This window comes from Colletotrichum truncatum, assembly GCF_014235925.2.
Source record: "Colletotrichum truncatum strain CMES1059 chromosome Unknown Contig_0001, whole genome shotgun sequence".
NCBI lineage: Eukaryota > Fungi > Ascomycota > Sordariomycetes > Glomerellales > Glomerellaceae > Colletotrichum > Colletotrichum truncatum.
The window spans coordinates 1,784,369-1,800,487 of NW_027222398.1; the positions used below are offsets into that span (position 1 = coordinate 1,784,369).

The 16,119-nt window shown below is 51.9% G+C and overlaps 3 protein-coding genes across 3 annotated transcripts; 2 read left to right on the top strand and 1 right to left on the bottom strand.

Annotated features, from left to right (window-relative positions):
* Window positions 1–24: 24 nt before the first annotated feature.
* CTRU02_200438 (mRNA splicing factor (prp1 zer1)) lies at window positions 25–2,856 on the bottom strand (the record flags this gene model as incomplete). Its single annotated transcript, XM_036718443.1, has 2 exons — window positions 25–171; window positions 229–2,856. 2 exons carry the CDS (start codon window positions 2,854–2,856, stop codon window positions 25–27), a joined length of 2,775 nt encoding a protein of 924 aa, XP_036589443.1.
* Window positions 2,857–3,239: 383 nt separating this feature from the next.
* CTRU02_200439 (dimethyladenosine transferase) lies at window positions 3,240–4,946 on the top strand (the record flags this gene model as incomplete). The annotated part of the gene is made up of 11 exons (XM_036718444.1): window positions 3,240–3,341; window positions 3,394–3,450; window positions 3,505–3,642; window positions 3,695–3,754; window positions 3,840–3,887; window positions 3,940–4,064; window positions 4,119–4,161; window positions 4,218–4,346; window positions 4,400–4,434; window positions 4,490–4,529; window positions 4,584–4,946. The coding sequence occupies 11 exons, from the start codon at window positions 3,240–3,242 to the stop codon at window positions 4,944–4,946; spliced, it is 1,140 nt and encodes a 379-aa protein (XP_036589444.1).
* Window positions 4,947–11,761: 6,815 nt separating this feature from the next.
* On the top strand, window positions 11,762–14,566 carry CTRU02_200440 (phospholipid metabolism enzyme regulator; the record flags this gene model as incomplete). The annotated part of the gene is made up of 2 exons (XM_036718445.1): window positions 11,762–12,917; window positions 13,140–14,566. 2 exons carry the CDS (start codon window positions 11,762–11,764, stop codon window positions 14,564–14,566), a joined length of 2,583 nt encoding a protein of 860 aa, XP_036589445.1.
* Window positions 14,567–16,119: the final 1,553 nt, after the last annotated feature.

The following is a 16,119-nucleotide window of genomic DNA, read 5'->3' on the forward strand; positions in this document are numbered from 1 at the left end:
CAATACATGTATGTTTACACACCCTTATTTCTCTATGCTATCAGCTACAAGTTTCAAAATCTCCTCCGTCCCCTTCCTTGCGTTCTTAGGGTGCTTGGCAATGGCTTGCCAGTATTCGCCATGACGGGGCTCGTTTAGGATGCACTTGTTAACAACGTCCGCTCGTTTTTCCTGGGACATGGTTAGCTTGACGAAACAGGAAGTCAGGTTGACAAGCTGGTCACTTACATCCGTACCATGCTGGAGCAGGAACTTGTAATACCAAGCCCAGGTGTCGCCGTTGTCGCTGTCCAGCACCAGCGCTTTCTCAAACCAGTTTTGAGCCTTCTCCAGCTTACGCTCGCCCCAGAAGATCCGGGCGACAGCCACGAAAAGAATTGGATCGTTGTCCACTTTTTTGATGGCCTCCAGCGACCGGGGCTTCCGCTGTGTTCGTGGCTCCAAGTGCCAGATTTGCTCGCTCCACAAGAGACCGCTCTTGGGCACCTCCTGGAGAGCCTTGGCCATGAGGGACTTGGCCTGGTTGATGTTGCCTGCACGTCGTTCGATGCGGACGGATTCGCACCACAACTCTGGCGATTTAGGAACTGCAAGACGGGCTCGATCAAGAACACTGCGAGCCTTTACGACAAGTCCGGCGTTCTCCTCTAGACGAGAGTATAGCAGCCAGAGGGGTGCCGACTTAGGAACCGCCTTGACTCCTGTGCTGTAAGCCTCGCGTGCTTGGCCAACCTTTCCAAGGTCTTCATAGATCTGGCCCTTGAGCATCCACAACTTGGCTGTGCCTGGGAAGTATTGCAGGGCTCGCTGGGCAAGGTCCAATGCCGCCTCGCTGTTGCCTAGTACTCTCTCAAATACCACGCTCTTCATCCACACACGATCCGTAGGAGCCTGTTCCCGAGCTTCTTCGAGCAGTTTACGTGCGCGCTCAGTCTCTCCATTCTCGGCTTCGAGCTTGACAGCAGCAAGCCAAATATCCTCGTTGTCAGGGTTTGACTTGAAGGCTCTGGCGAGCACGAGCCTGGCTTTGTCGACCTCTCCGGCTTGCCACCTCTCCTTGGCCAGCATCATCCACAAAACTTCACTCTTGGGGCAGGCCTCGACGGCCTTCTCCAAGACCTGAGCAAGTGATTCCTTAGTTCCGTGGTTCCTCTCCAAGTCAGCAGCGGCCATCCACAGCGTTTTGCTGTTGACAAACACCCGTAAGGCGTAAGAGTAGATGGCACGTGCCGTTTCGTACATGCCACGGTTGATGCTGCTCTTCGCATCCTCCATCCAGGTTTCTTTGCGGTCGTCATCTTCGTCTAAGCCGTAACCCAAGGTTTCTTGGATGATATTTCCACAGGTGATGATGGCACCCTCCTCTTCACACTTCTCGGCTTCTGCAATCCATTCTTCTCGCTTCGGCATAGCAGACTCTTTAATGAGAACACCGATGGCACGCTTCATAACGTTGACCTTGAGTCCGGTGCCTAGCTGTTCCTGTAAACGAGCCGCAGCGATCCAAATCTCATGTGACGTGGGAACTGCTTTTCTTGCCCTGTTGAGGACTTTCTGGGCGTTCTCAGGAGTCTCCAATCTTGCCAAAGCCAGCCAAAGATCGACAGATAGAGGTATAAGCTCAGTTGCCTTGGCAAGTAGCAACCGCGCATCTTCCGGATCTTCCTCCAGATTGACCGCTTCTTTCCAGAGCGCTTCAGATTCAGGGATGTGGTCCAGGGCGAGTCGAATGACTCTCTTTTTCGCCCTGGGTTCGTTCTCTAACCTCATGGCCTCAACCCAGAGTCGCACAGACCGATCGTTTTTCTTGATAGCATCTGCTGCGATGATCTTGGCATTACGGCCTTCATTGAGTCGGATGTTCTCTAGCCATACGTCCTCGCTCTTCGGGCAGTGAGAGCATCCACGTGCAATCACGTTTCGCGCAGCGACGGTCTTGCCAGCAAGCTCCTCCAACCGTGCTGCTGCGATCCAGCCAGGCGCATTGTTCGGGTTGGTCTTGATGACTGAAGTTAGAAGCTCACGAACTCGATTGATGTCGCCGACTTGCGCCTGGGCCTCAGTGAGGCCACTCTTTTGCAAACTGGTGATGTAGCCCTTAGGATCGATACTCGTTGCGCTGCCAGCGACAGAGTCGCCACCGTCTTGAGAAGCTTGCTCCAGTCTAGACTTGAGCACTTTGTCTCTTGCCGCGCCGATCTTAGCGAAGTTCGTCATCGTACCGTCCGCCGCCTCTGAGCTCGAAGCTGCGCCATCTTCCATAACAGTCGTCCCTAGCTCCCCGGAGGCGCTCGCTCCAGCAAGGACGCTGTCAGGAACAGCGTAAAATCGTTGCCGTAAATTCTGCTTGCTTCTACGGTTTTTCCCGGTCAAATCTCCAACTTCCGGTAGATTTGCCCACTCCTCATCGGAAACTGTTGATAAAGCTCTCTTCAAGTCGGCAAACTGCTGTTGGATCTTGGGGTTTTTGCGCTCGTATTCTTCTCTCTCAGCCTTTTCGCGCGCCTCACGCTGTTTTTGTCGCCTCTTCGCCATCTTCTCATCAACTTCTTTCCATATCCTGTCGGCCTCCTCGTCGTCTTTGTCGTATACACCGCCGGCAAACAAGCCGACCTCATTATCAGGGTCCTTGAACCGATCGTCGTCGTCGTCGTCCGCATCTTGCTTCTTGCCATCAGTTCCCAGGCCTAGTTGCGCTGCGCGCTTGGCAACAGCCTCCTTGATCTGGTCTTCGCTTGGTCCTTCGCGTGCAGGACCCAAATCCGATCGCGTCGTGAAGCCGGTAGCACCTCGACCGAGACCGGCAACATAGTTCTCGGGTGCCGGTTGACTCAAGAAATCGCGTCGACTGGTCATCGTATCGAGTGCGCTGCGCGGGTGTCGTTGTCGCGTTGGGGTTTGGAAATGCGCACAACACACTGAATGTATGGATAGGCAGATCCAGAATTTGGAGGATACCTGTAGCTCAGAGCTGGGTGAGAGGCGCAAGGCTGAAGTGGTACTAAGTTTTTAAGCTGCCGAACCCCTGTCGCCACAGCAAGTAGTGGGGTGGTCCCACTAAAATTTCCAAAAGGCTGCCCCTCCATCTTCACCGCAGACTTCGACATCGCGAAGATTTCGATGCCGTACTAGCTGCCACAGCGACACCGATTGCCACCTCCAGATACCCTTGTGCACCCTAAACATCGGAAGCAACTTTTTAAATACATTTGAAGCATCCGAAAGACTCTTTAATCATCATGGGAAAAGCCAAAGCCGGAAAGCGGAACGCTACCGCATCCGGCAGTCCCTACTCTCGCCCAGCAAAATCAAACAAGACGAACAATGTGTTCAAGTTTAACGTATGGATAATGCCATACAGGCTCTAGAATGCGTCACTGATATCATTTGAAGACAAATGTCGGCCAGCATATCCTGAAGAACCCCGGTGTCGCGGACGCGATTGTTCATGTGGGTTTCGGACTCCATCGCCCAGAAATGCAATCACTAAGCAGAGCGCTGTAGAAAGCCGAATTGAAACCGACCGATACTGTTCTCGAAATTGGTCCCGGTACGGGCAATTTAACTGTACGGATATTGGAGAAGTCGAAGAAGCTTATCGCGATCGAATTCGACCCTCGAATGGCAGCCGAAGTCACGAAGGTTGGACATCACAAATAAGCAACGGTTTCCTGTGCTAACAGCGCATCAATAGCGTGTACAAGGAACGCCAGAGCAGCGAAAGCTTGAGGTCATGCTCGGAGACGCCATCAAAGTCAGTTTATGCGCAATGATCCAGCTTCATATTTCCAGCAGTATCGAGCCTAAGAAATGGAACTCGTACTGACTAGACATATCAGGTCGATTGGGTTCCCTTTGATGTCCTCATTTCGAACACTCCTTACCAGGTACGTACTTAAAGTCCTTAAGCCAGAACCTATGGAATTAATGAAAGGCCAGATTTCGTCGCCTTTGGTTTTCAAGATGCTTGCCATGCCCAAGCCGCCGCGACAAGCAATTCTCATGTTCCAGCTCGAATTTGGACAGAGATTGGTGGCGAAGCCTGGAGACAAACTTTATGGCCGGTAAGTCTTGTTGAGAATCAGATGGGTGAAAATTTGGTTAACGGTTTGGGATAGATTGAGTGTTAATGCCAACTTCTGGGCGACGTGCTCCAACGTGGTGAGTAAAACAGAAAATGACCATGCAACTTCTGCGACTGCTAATATCTATATCAGATGAAAGTGTCAAAGGCCAACTTCAGGCCACCGCCTCAGGTCGACTCTTGCGTCGTGCGCATTGTGCCCAAACAGGGAGCCGAGCGCCCTACCATTAGCTTCGAGGAGTTTGACGGCCTGCTTCGCATTGTGGGTATATCTTAGTTGTCATTCTCTGAGCAAATCGCTAACAAACCGCAAAGTGCTTTAACCGCAAGAACAGGACCATGCGAGCAAGGTAAGGAAACAGCGGCTTGTGTCGGAAAGAATACGGTTGCTTACACTGATTGTAGTTGGCTCGGCACTAAGGAAGTTCTCCAAATGCTCGAGAAGGTAAGTCTTCAACAAGTCACATCCGCTGAATGATACAAAACTAACACACCCCAGAACTACCGTACATGGGCAGCCCTTAACAGTGTTCCCCTGGACGATTCTCTCGTTGAAGAGGACGAAGACGACGCCATGGAGATGGATGACGATGTGGACGCCGGCGGCGATGACGATGATGTCGAGCCCATGGACGACGACACTCCCGAGTTCTTCAAGGAGCTCAGCACGGCTGCTGGTAAGGCGCCGGAGAAGACCAAGAGCAAGCGCAAGAAGACAAAGGTGGCCGCGCTCGTCCGGCAGAAAATCGAGGGTGCCCTTGAGAGTACTGGTCTGCTCGACAAGCGTGCGCGTGCGTGTGACGAGACAGATTTCCTGAAGCTTCTGTCCGCTCTTAACTCTGAGGGCATTCACTTTGCTTGAGTCGATTCCCGACTTCGTCACCTAGGGTAGATATGGACTGTGGGCGGCATTTTATGGCCTGGCGTTAATGGCGTACAAAAGAAAGGAGATATCAGGGTACGAATATAGAATGATGCTCTCACTAATCTAGTGAAACGCTCAGAAACAGCTCTACTACATGGACATTTTCCTTGATAATGTGCTACCGGCTCGTTATGTGTTCGAAGGTTCTCAGTCTGGACACCAAGTATCCTGGATCCGTTGCAGAGAGCAGCATGCATACTTGCCGGACGCTTGAAATGTCAAAAAACCTTCCAGTCAACAAATATACGTTGTCGTACTGATGAAGCCATGGCAGAATTACTTTGATGTTGTCTATCTGTACCATGTGCTTTACGAAGGCATTCTATGCAACAGAGCGGCGGCATTAAACACCAAATACAACGATATGCCGGACATTACCGGACGGCGTTAACACATGCCGTGGTACGTTTCCTTTGCCAGCACTCCGCTAAACATGCTCCGGGCTGCAACTCCCAGAAAACAAGAGCCTCATTGCAGGATTCCACCAACCCAATCGAGGCCAACGAAGGCTCCGTATGACCAGTCCCCACGAGGCAGAGATCTTCAAGCAAGGCTGTTTCTACTCGAGAGGGGGAACAAGAGAGGGGGAGAGACGGCGCGACAGAGAGACAAACAGTCATCATGATGCGGCTATGGACGGGCCTAGGCCAGACGATCGCACTTTGGTAACGTAAACCGCAGTAAGGGAGGGAGGAAGTCTTGGACATGTCGAATGAGTGTAAATTTGAAGGTTGCATCCTTCAAAAACGCCACTCTGTACGTTTCCTTGGACCTGTCACTCTTGTCAAAAGTCGGATGGAACCGATATAGATGTTCTGGTCGATCAGCACGGGCTCTCACCAAGAGAGACGTACCAAACAGTCTCAGCCCTCGTCCTGGGACACGGCGTTTCCCTCCTTCCTTCAATCCCTCCTGCCTTGTCTGCGCTGGGCGCAATAAAGCACCGCCTCCCAAATCCCAGGAATAGGAGAAAAAACCGCCAACGCAGCGTTGGAAACCGGGAAGGAAATTGATCAGAAAAGGAAAAACAGGGGGCACGGTGCATGCAGTCTCTCGAAATGAGACTTGACCGGCCACCCACCCATTCACCCGACTGTCATGAGCGTTAAGGCAAGGTACCTAGGTACAACCACTTACTTAGGCAGAAAGGACGACATACCACCACATTGCCGACCCGCGTGGTTTCCCGCCAACGCATCGCGACGAGGCCGAGCAAGGCCCGTCCCATCTGACAGGCTTGGGCGAGCCAACTGTGCGGTTTGAGTGGTGTGGGTGGTGGTAGGCAATTTCTTCATTGCCTGCTGTCTGGAAGACAATCTGCCCATTGAGTGGTGGCACGTCATGCCCATGCCTATACCCTTACACACTTTTCGGTCAAACTCACCCAGCCTATAGACTTCCGGGTTCCTGCGCAGCTGATCAACGTCCAGCGACGTCGCTGAACACGGGGTGAGTGGAAGAACTATCTAAACCTATATCACGCACGGGTAGGATAGGACACAAAATGAGTGCAGTTTGACGTGGTATGTCTCTCTAAACCCCGGCTGTACGTGGGGGAGAAAGAACGTTTGGGGCTTGCCAAGGGAGTTGATAAGCAAGGGGAAAAAAAAAAAGGGACGGTGAATGCTGGATTCTTGTTTCGTTCGAGAAACGTCTAGTTAGTCCTCCTTTTTCTGTCTTCTTCTTCTTCTCCTTCTCCCCCTTTGGACTAGACAAATTCGCTGGTTGCCAACCCGAGTTGGAATTCTCCGTTGCGAAAGTGTTCACCTCGTTCGACACCGTCGTACGGGAGGGTGAGACTTGCCAGCCAGCCAGCTGACGAAGGGGCCAACCCTCTCGGGTCCATTTTAGGGACAAGCCGCTGGAATGTCGCAACGAAATCTGACGTACCTCTTTTTTTTTCCTGCGCCCGACCAAGCCACTTTGGTGCCTCTGCAAATCCTTTGCGCAGGTGCTGAGGTGTCATAGCCAGGCAAATGCCTGGTATGTTACAGCGGATGCTGTTGCGCGGTAACAGCAGGTGTCAGATCAGAGGTTCGTCGGATTTCGGCGCTGGAAAGCTGCCACTGAGCGTCTCGGTCTAGGACGGGAAGCGGGACCGTTCCTGTCACTTTCTTTGTGGGTACCATTGGCAGACCCATCATGAGACGAAGTCAAGCTCCTCGAAACTATGGACAGATAGGGCAAGGCGTCGATGAAGAGAGCAAGTAGAAACAGTCCCTTCAGGAAGGCTCGGATCTTGTTCTAGCAGTGCCATCGCCAATCATGGCTGCGAAGAGTGGAACAACAATGAGTAGCAAGCAATTTGGTGAAGCATCGCTTGAAGAGGATTTAAAAAAAAAAAAAAAGGGCTCGTCGGCAGTGTCTCCGTTGCGCCTTTCTGGGAGTGCCCTACCCGGTTCCCCTCCGAACAGAGGGGATTCCAGGGAGCATGGAGAGGGACCAATAGTCCGTCACCTCTGCCTCCAAGTGGCCGGTACCATCGGGATAGTGTCTGGGAAGTGCAGGTAATTACCTCGTGGGCGGGTGGGTTTGCTGCGACATTCGGTCGGGGGGCCGGCACCCTTCCACCTTTGTCAATTCATCTCGGGAATGTCTTGGATTTTGGCCCCCTAATGAGAGCCCAAGGTCGGGTGCACATGGGAATGCAGCCAGTCGCGTGCTTGCCACGTCGTCCACTTGGCCGCCTGTGAGAGGCTGAAGGTTGGCGCCAAATCCCCCAGAGCGAGTTTGGGTCTGTTGACTCGCAGCTGTCTGCACGAAGCGCAGGGACTTGTTGGCAGCCAGACATATGGAGACATGGGATATCACTAAACAGTCATGCAGGTCGCAATTCATCTTTGAATCGAGTTGAGGTTGGTGGTTTTTGGTTCTCCGTTTGTGGGTGAGAGAAACCCTTGACCATGGGTTGATCGACAATGACATGAAGGGAAGCGGAACCCACGAGAGAGGGGGTAGGTGTTCCAAGTAAGAGTCATCTCAAGCCTAAAGTGATGGGCGCATCAACAAGACAGGGTATCAGCACAATGAAAGCTCGATTGGTGAGAAACGCTGTTCTCCGCCAGGCCCGCGGTCTACACCATGATCAACAGTTTACTGTGTGCGGACTTGAGTTGTAAGTTGTGCCTGGACAGACCAGGGTCAGAGTCTCGGGACAAATGCCAAAATGTATGTCTTCGCTAGGGCCTGGGACCGGCTTTCACGTAGTGGCACTTGATTAGTGTGACAACCGAGCTGTTCCAAATGGTATGTTATTCTGTATACTAGTAGTGTCGCGTTCATGTCAGATCACTGAGGACAAACTTTTGGGGTACGTCTCGTCACAGTGATGTGTTCCTGCAGGGCTTTCTCATCCGGCTAGTTGAGCAGCTGACGGATGATGTTCCGGTAGCGAGATGGCTGCAATCAAAGAGCTTTGCTCTGGTCCCTTGTATCCTATTTCGTGCCAAAGTTCGTGCCACGGTACCTGGAGGATGGAAATAGCACGTGTCGAGGCAAAAGTTGCGCCAGATTGCAGACCCTAGTCCCAGTGGCAGTTCCAAGTCCAGATGCGGTGGTTCCTGACTAACGACGGTTGGTGAAGATGGCCCTGTCATCCTATCTCAAAGATGATATCAAAATCAACAAAATGGGATAAAAGGGACAAGAGTGAGGGCGATAGATCTTTGGAACCCAGAACCACTCGAAGGCAGGGTCAAGAGTACGCCACTACGTACACGACAGACAATACAGGGGATGTGATTGGAAGAGCAGCATTCCGGGGTGTGTGAAAATCCGGTCCCAAACAGCGGTGATGACGGCGGCGGGGGGAGTCGGTGACAGGCTCCCGGTGCAACCGGGAAAAAAAAAAAAAAAAAAAAGAGAGAAAAAAAACTGAATCCAAACCTTTTAGAAGCGAGGGGGACAGAAAAAAAAGTGCCTGATGTGGGCTTCTAGAATGGAGATCATATGCACAGTGTGTTATGGCTTTGCCTTGTGTGCTTATCTGCGTGTCTGCCTGTCCAGGACGGAGTAGTGGGGTAGGTTTTGAGTATCCATGTCAAGTATTGTCACTGTGCTTGTACATGTGGTTTTGTGCCTGCCTGAAAGTAGTGGGTTGTGATCTGGGGTGTAGTAAACTGGACTACCAAAGAGTGCATCCAGAATAATTCCAGACTGCGAGATACGCCAACAAGGACAAATCAGGTGTGGGGAAAGGCATCCGAGAGAAAAGTTGCGGTCTGAGGCATTCCGCGTAGTTTCAGGGTTTCTGCCGGCCATGGGTCTCCTTTACCACTCGGCCCCAATTGACGGCATTTTGGATTGAGTACTTGCCGATTTCTTACACACTTAGGTAACTATGTACCTCGTACTTTGACGACGGGACTCTTCCCCCGCCCAGCCCTTGCCCAGAACAGCAGGCACTCACTCAAGATACGTACCTTCCGACCGTCGCCCGGACAGTCCACCGAGGTTAGGCTTGGGGGTTGACGTTGTGCTGGAGGCCGACTGATGGAGCCTGTCTGTCGTTCTCCCCCTCTTTTTTTCCTTTTTTTTTTTCTTTCCTTTTCTCCTGCCCCCTGCTCTTCCATTCTCGCCGGGCCCTCCGCCTTTCCTTCTTGTGACGCTATCCTGGGACCTGCAGCAGGCTGGGTTCCATTCCTTGCGTTTGCTGCTGAAGGAACCCGTCCGCTGTACCTTGCCCCTCTTTAGAGGTTCTCGATTGTTTTTGTTGTTGTTTTTTCTCTCTCTTCTAGCGGGGAGGGGAGGAGAGGAAACGACCGACGACACGACCCATAAACTTGGCAAGCTGGAAGCAGCACGGCCTTGATCAAAGCCATCCACCCTTGACGATTAAACCCCGGAAGGCACACTTGGGTGAAGGGGGGAAAGCTTCGTGCTGACTTATTCCGATGGATCCCTCAAGAAACCTTCTGATTGCTTCGGGATATTAGGGAGGCTTCCGCGGTGCCTGGAGCATCAAGCTCCCAGACCTGTCCATGCCTGCGTTGACTCCAAAGGCGCCGAAGTTGAGCAGAAACATTTTGTGCTGGGATGAAGCCAGCATCCAAGGGCAAAATTGATGAGAAGAAAAATAGGGACGAGAAAGGGCTGGAATGGGAAGAGACAGGCGACTTGCGTTGCTGTTTGGTGCCGACGGCGGATACGTCGCCTGTACGGTAAGGTACCGTCATTTGCCTGGGTGGTCTGAATACGCCAGGCAAGGCCGTTGGGCAGACACATCAGGGACGCCCTTCCATCTTGGGTTGTTTTTTCTTTTTATTCTCCTTTTTTAAACAAGATTTTCCTCTTTATTTCTGATTTGTTGACTTTTCTTTCTTTCTTTCTCTTGCCTTACTCATTGACTCTGCCCTACTCGTACCTTCCAGGTCTTCCCTTTGTGAAGGGTTATTATTGCCCATCGACAACAGGGTGCTTGACTCCGGCCCGGTCAGAACTAATTGTTTGCTTCCTACGACTCCTGTGGAAGACGTCCTGTGTCATGATTGACTGGATGTATTGAGTGGGATGCATGGGCGGGATAATATCATTCGCTTAGACACAAATACTAGGAGGGTACCAAATGCAGCAACTGACAGTACCTAACATGCACACATCGTTGAGGGATGATGTAAATAGTGCATGCTTTAAAAAAAAAAAAAAAAAGGATATAAGGCATCAGATAGAGGAGGGAAAGCAACACCTTAGGGAGGTGGCGGCAGCGGCAGCATCTGTGCATCGTCTCTGCCTTTCGAAGGTGAGGGCAATAAAATACGTAGATGGATGATTGTGAGTACCTCATTGGAAAGGCTAGGTACATTTACCTGGACACTCCAGCTTGTATTGCGGTACTGGAGTGCTGACACGCCTTCCAACCGCCGGCCACCAGGGAGATCCCTGTCTTGAAGTACTATGACATAGCGCATGGATCTCATTCAAATGGTCGTGTACCTTTCATCATGTACCGACTGTTCCTGGGGAAAGTACTTCCCCTTGTAAACAGGGCACTGGTTTCCGGTAGGTGCCTTTCGACTTGAGGACTGAGGTCTCTGAGACTCACAGGGCAGGTCGTAGTCGTCACACACGCTAAAACCCGCTCCTTACCGACCGGTCCATCCCAGCACACACCAACTCACCTCCTCCCAATCCCCCAGCTGCCAGCACCAGCGTTGGCGCCAGCGCACCCAGCAAGCAGCATTTTGGCTTTGCACTGACTGCTTTACTGACCTCATTCCCATCTGGTCTCCCTCACCTACGACCCGTCTTCGTTCTCGTCTTTTACATCAGACACACACTCTCTCTCCCGTTACCTTACACTACCTTTACCACCCTCAATTCCCCCTTCCCAATCCCCTCATTTTCGAGCTTCTTACTCTAGAGCCAAACTTCATTATTTTCACCAGATCTCTTTCTGCAAAACACTTGCACCTGTGTCCCTGTCAGACACATCCACAACAGCCAGCTCGCCAGCACCAGCTTAGCCACTCGTCAACCACGAAACCTTCCTAGAGACACACGACCACGCATTCGCCTCTGCTTCCAGCCCCGGAAACAACACAGTAACCGACGAAACCAATAGCCCAAGATTTCCAATAGGATTGCACCCTTTGAACCCTGAATTCCATCGCATCCCACGTCGCATTGTCGAACATCATGATAGGCCTAGTTCCGAACTACGACTGCCGGCTCCCGAGTTAATACCCACATTCGATTGGTATGAGGACTAGACGAGGCTCCGTTCCCTTTGCTGTCTCACTTGAAAACCCTCGGCCATGGAAAAGACATCCAACACCATGAACGGGTCCTCTGACGCAAGCCAGTCACGATTAGAACACCCAGAGAAGTCCTTCACTTCTCCCTCCCAAACCACCGCCGAGCGCCAGCCGCCTTCCAAGCAGTCCTCGGCCACAACATCCCAAACTCCATCACCATTCAACTCGAGAGACACTTCGCCCACCCGTCAGCCTGCAAAGCCTCCTGCCGCCACTACTCCAAAGTCATCCTCGGCTGCTGGCCTGAGGTCGCGCAGGAGCAGTCAACAGGACTTGACCACGGTTCGAACCCCCAGGTCCACCAGTAGCATACCAGGCCCGCCGGTATCGTCGAGGACCCTCTCCGCCGCCACAACCCCTACTCTCCTCCCGCACTCGCAAGAATCCTTCCTCAAATCTATCAACCCCCAGAAGCTACCTCTCAACACTGAGGTCACTCAAGCAAGAGACAGCCCGCGCTGGCCTGTGTCGCCTCGCCTCCGTTCACCCCCTCCACAGCTCAACAAGCCGCAGCCCCCCCCACAAGCACGTCGAATTGAGCAGGAGCCCCCAAGAATAAATCTCACCAAGGCCTCACCAACCCCTCCGGCTGAACCTTTTCCTTCCATGTCCGAAAGCGAAACGGACGACTCGCAGCTTCAATCCGGAGTGCGAACCCCAGTCACTGGCAGCGGATCAACATTGGAAACAGTGCAAGAAGTGAGCTTACCAAATTCGCCGGGGCAGATGGATTCCACATTGGAGAAGGTCAACGAAAAGCTGGCTCACGAGGCAGCCGCCAGTGCTGACAGCATCACACACATTGATAATCGAACTGTCCGGCTAAGCAGAGGAGCTCTGCAGCCTTTAGAAGGTACGGGGGACAGCGGCACAGTCAGAGTACGGTCACAAAGCTCAGCGCCCGTACCAACAGTTACGCGACAGTCCAGTGTCCTATCAAACAAGCAGGGCAAGAGCAAGGCGACCGGTGAAGGATCTACCCTCATCGTCGAAACCGAGACAGTGTCCTCCATCCCCCAGGTAGCATTGGCGCCTGCTTCTAAATTGGAAGTTGCCAACGGTACACTCAAGGCCAAACCAAGCTCAGAAACTATTCGACCCAAGAAGGAGAAGAAGCGGACTAGCCGGAAGCAGCCGACTGTCAATCCTGGTAATGGTAAGATAATCTGTTCCTAACATTACCATTTCTCGTTTATGCTGCGACATGTATGTCGGCGGCAGTCAGTGTCCGGTGGCCTACCTAGATCCAGTGCACCGGAGCACAGGGTGGGTGGGAGAAGCGTGGTGGTGCCAGTCACCCTATCGGTCTTGGTCATCGGATTGCGTTCGCAGCTTCGTTTCCTTTATGGACTTTTTACTGATTTCCAATTCTTTCCAGCATCTTCAAAAGCCGATATTTTTGAGGCCAAAGTGGCCAGCGCCGTTGATGAGGCGAACACATCAGACTCTGAGGAGACGTTTGTCTATGATTCCAACCCCCCTGATGTTGGCGACAGACGCCGATATCACTCCAGGACACCTAGCGCTACCTCGATGATTAGCCAAGCCGACAGAGCTGGCGCCTTGGGCATGCGCTCAATTCACGAGGCTCTACAAGGAAGTGCAGCAGCTGTTGGTTTAAAGAAAAGCATGAAATTTGTAAACACCTTTAACAGCAATGGTGCAGACAGTCTAGGCGCCGACGAGGACGGAAAGGGCAGTGGCAGAAGTGTGGGAGTGGGCTCAGGAAGAGGCACCACAAGACACCACCATCACAACCACTTTGGACGCTGGGGACGTCAGCCCGGAAACTCGCATCCCTCACTTTTCGACAATGAATCCTTGTTCCCAAATGCCGCGCGATCTAAGCTAACGATCAACAATTCGAGGCAATCGTCCGGTCCTCCTAGCCCCAGGACTGGGAGCTCAACCAGAGGCGGTCCCCATGCTTTGGGCAAGCGGTCTTCCATTCAGATGGCTCGCTACGACGCCGATGACACAACGACCACCGGGGCCGATGATGAGCGCACCCCATTACTTACGTCTACGGTTCGGTCCTCGCGGAGGACTCGTCGCCACCCCGCAAACGCGCGCAACCTTGAATCGCAGTCATACAGGCAGCAGCCCTCTTATTTGAATCGGTTTGCTGCCTGTCTCGTAATAACCATGATGTTACTCCTAGTTATTACGGGCGCAATCGGCTTCATGTTCGCCACATCTCAGCCACTGACGGATATCGAACTTGTATCCATCAAGAACGTTCTCGCCAGCGACCCTGAACTGATGTTTGACATTACGGTCAAAGCTCACAACCCCAATATTGTTGTGGTGTCAATTGATCAGGCAAACCTTGAGATTTTTGCCAAGTCACCTCATGCCGGTACCGACTTCGACTGGTGGAAGCGGCCTCATGAGGGCAGTGATCCGGAAGATCCAGACATGCACATCCGAGATGATCCTCCAGATGACCCGCCGGATGACGACGCTGCTCCGAACATGCGTCTGGGTACGATTACTGAGTTTGACAGCCCACTTTCTTTCGAGGGGTCCTTCTTCAACAAGGGTGTATCTGCATCAACTGGTACCATGCGGCTTCATCTTCCAGGCAACCATTCAGCAGGTGGCTCTGAGCGTTGGGGTCGGATTATCCAGGATGAATTCGACCTGATCATAAAAGGTGTGGTTCGTTATGCCTTGCCTCTCAGCCAACGAGTACGTACCGCACCGATATCTGGGAGAACAACAGTCAAGCCCAATTCTGCCAACGATCCATCTATCCGACCCAACATGACTCTGCCTGGAGACATACCAGGCATTGAGCCGTAGTGCTTCTTCACAGAAGCCGACACTCTTCACCATTTCCTTTGTTAACTTGTTCTGTATATCGAGCGTGCATGGCGTGGCATAGCATTTCAAGGAAAAGGCGGCGTTGAATTGGAATTTCCAGCAACAAGCGCTTTGAACAAAGACGGAAAAAAGCGACCTGTATATACCTATCGTTCTTTCGAGAGTATTGGCAATCTCGATACTCTTCATGCTCAGCCGACTTTTGTTCGGGTTTCTTTTGGCTTTTTCTTTTTTTTTTTTTGCCTTGGTTCTTTTCATCACAACCGACCCCACCATTCGTGGATTACATACCCTCGCCGGGTACATCGCAGGAAGCACAGCGCACTCATTCAGGAACGGGACTTGTTCACTCGGGGTTAGGGATTGGGACATTTGTTTTTTCTTTTTTTCTCTTTATCGTTTTATGGTCTGGGGATCTTCTTCGAGACGGCCTTTTGAACAGGAGGGTTTTGCATTAGACGGGAAAAGTGGCAACTACATCGTTGTAATTGTAACGAAACTTTTTACGACCAACAGGAGAGACAGAAAGGAGAGTTGCGTTCACCCCACAATAGGTGCGTGGCTGGAAGAAATGCTACGTTCAACCAAGCCTTGCAGTATAGTCAATAGACTAATAAATAGTGAGGTTGAGAACGGCATAGAATCCAGATTTACATAGCATACATGAATTGACTTAGGGTAAGTAAGGTCCTCCCTAGCTGGATAACATTTTCCTAAGTATACTTCTGCCTCAAGCTAGGCTCACTGAGATGGAGCAGCGGATTCATATTGATCAGTTTATGCCTCCCGATGAACCGCGTAAGGATGTCTGGCACTGTACTCCGTCCTAAGCCCTAATATTGTAAGCCCCTGGATCAACAGAGGCACAAGCAGCGGGCGAATTTGAAACTAGTGACTCCCAACTGACCGCCTTTGCCATTCAAGTCCGAAAAGGGGTGTTTTGTGGGTAGGCGGCGACGAGTAAACGTGGGGTTGCTGCGGGAGTGTGATTGTTACTCCGATCGGAGAGTTGGACGACCCACCCACAAAGCAACCCTCTGTCTCCCAATTTCTCTGGTCACCTCCCGCCTCTCATACATACATGCCCGACTGCCCCTCTGTACTATGAATGCAGCTTACTGGAGGGGGAGATGAGGGTCTTGTGCTGGTGTGACTCGGGACATTCAACATCTACACGGTCCACCGCATTTCTGTCATTCGTCACTGGCTGTGGATTAATTAATGGGCAACTTGGCCGAGCGGTCTAAGGCGCCAGACTCAAGCGCAAGCTTGTCCTTACAAAGGATAGCATTCTGGTCTCGAAAGAGGCGTGAGTTCGAATCTCACAGTTGTCATTACATTTTGCCATCATAGGTAGTCCTGGACGTTTGTTTTTGTATGTTCTGTGTTTTGTGCAACGGTTGTACATTTTCCTGGCTCTATTTACCCCGCCGCTAAATAAGTCCTTTCCAACCACACGCGTCATGCTGCTGACACCACTCTGGTTTTTCAGCGGAAAGCCTGCATGTTTGGTTTCCATTCTGAATTGTTGT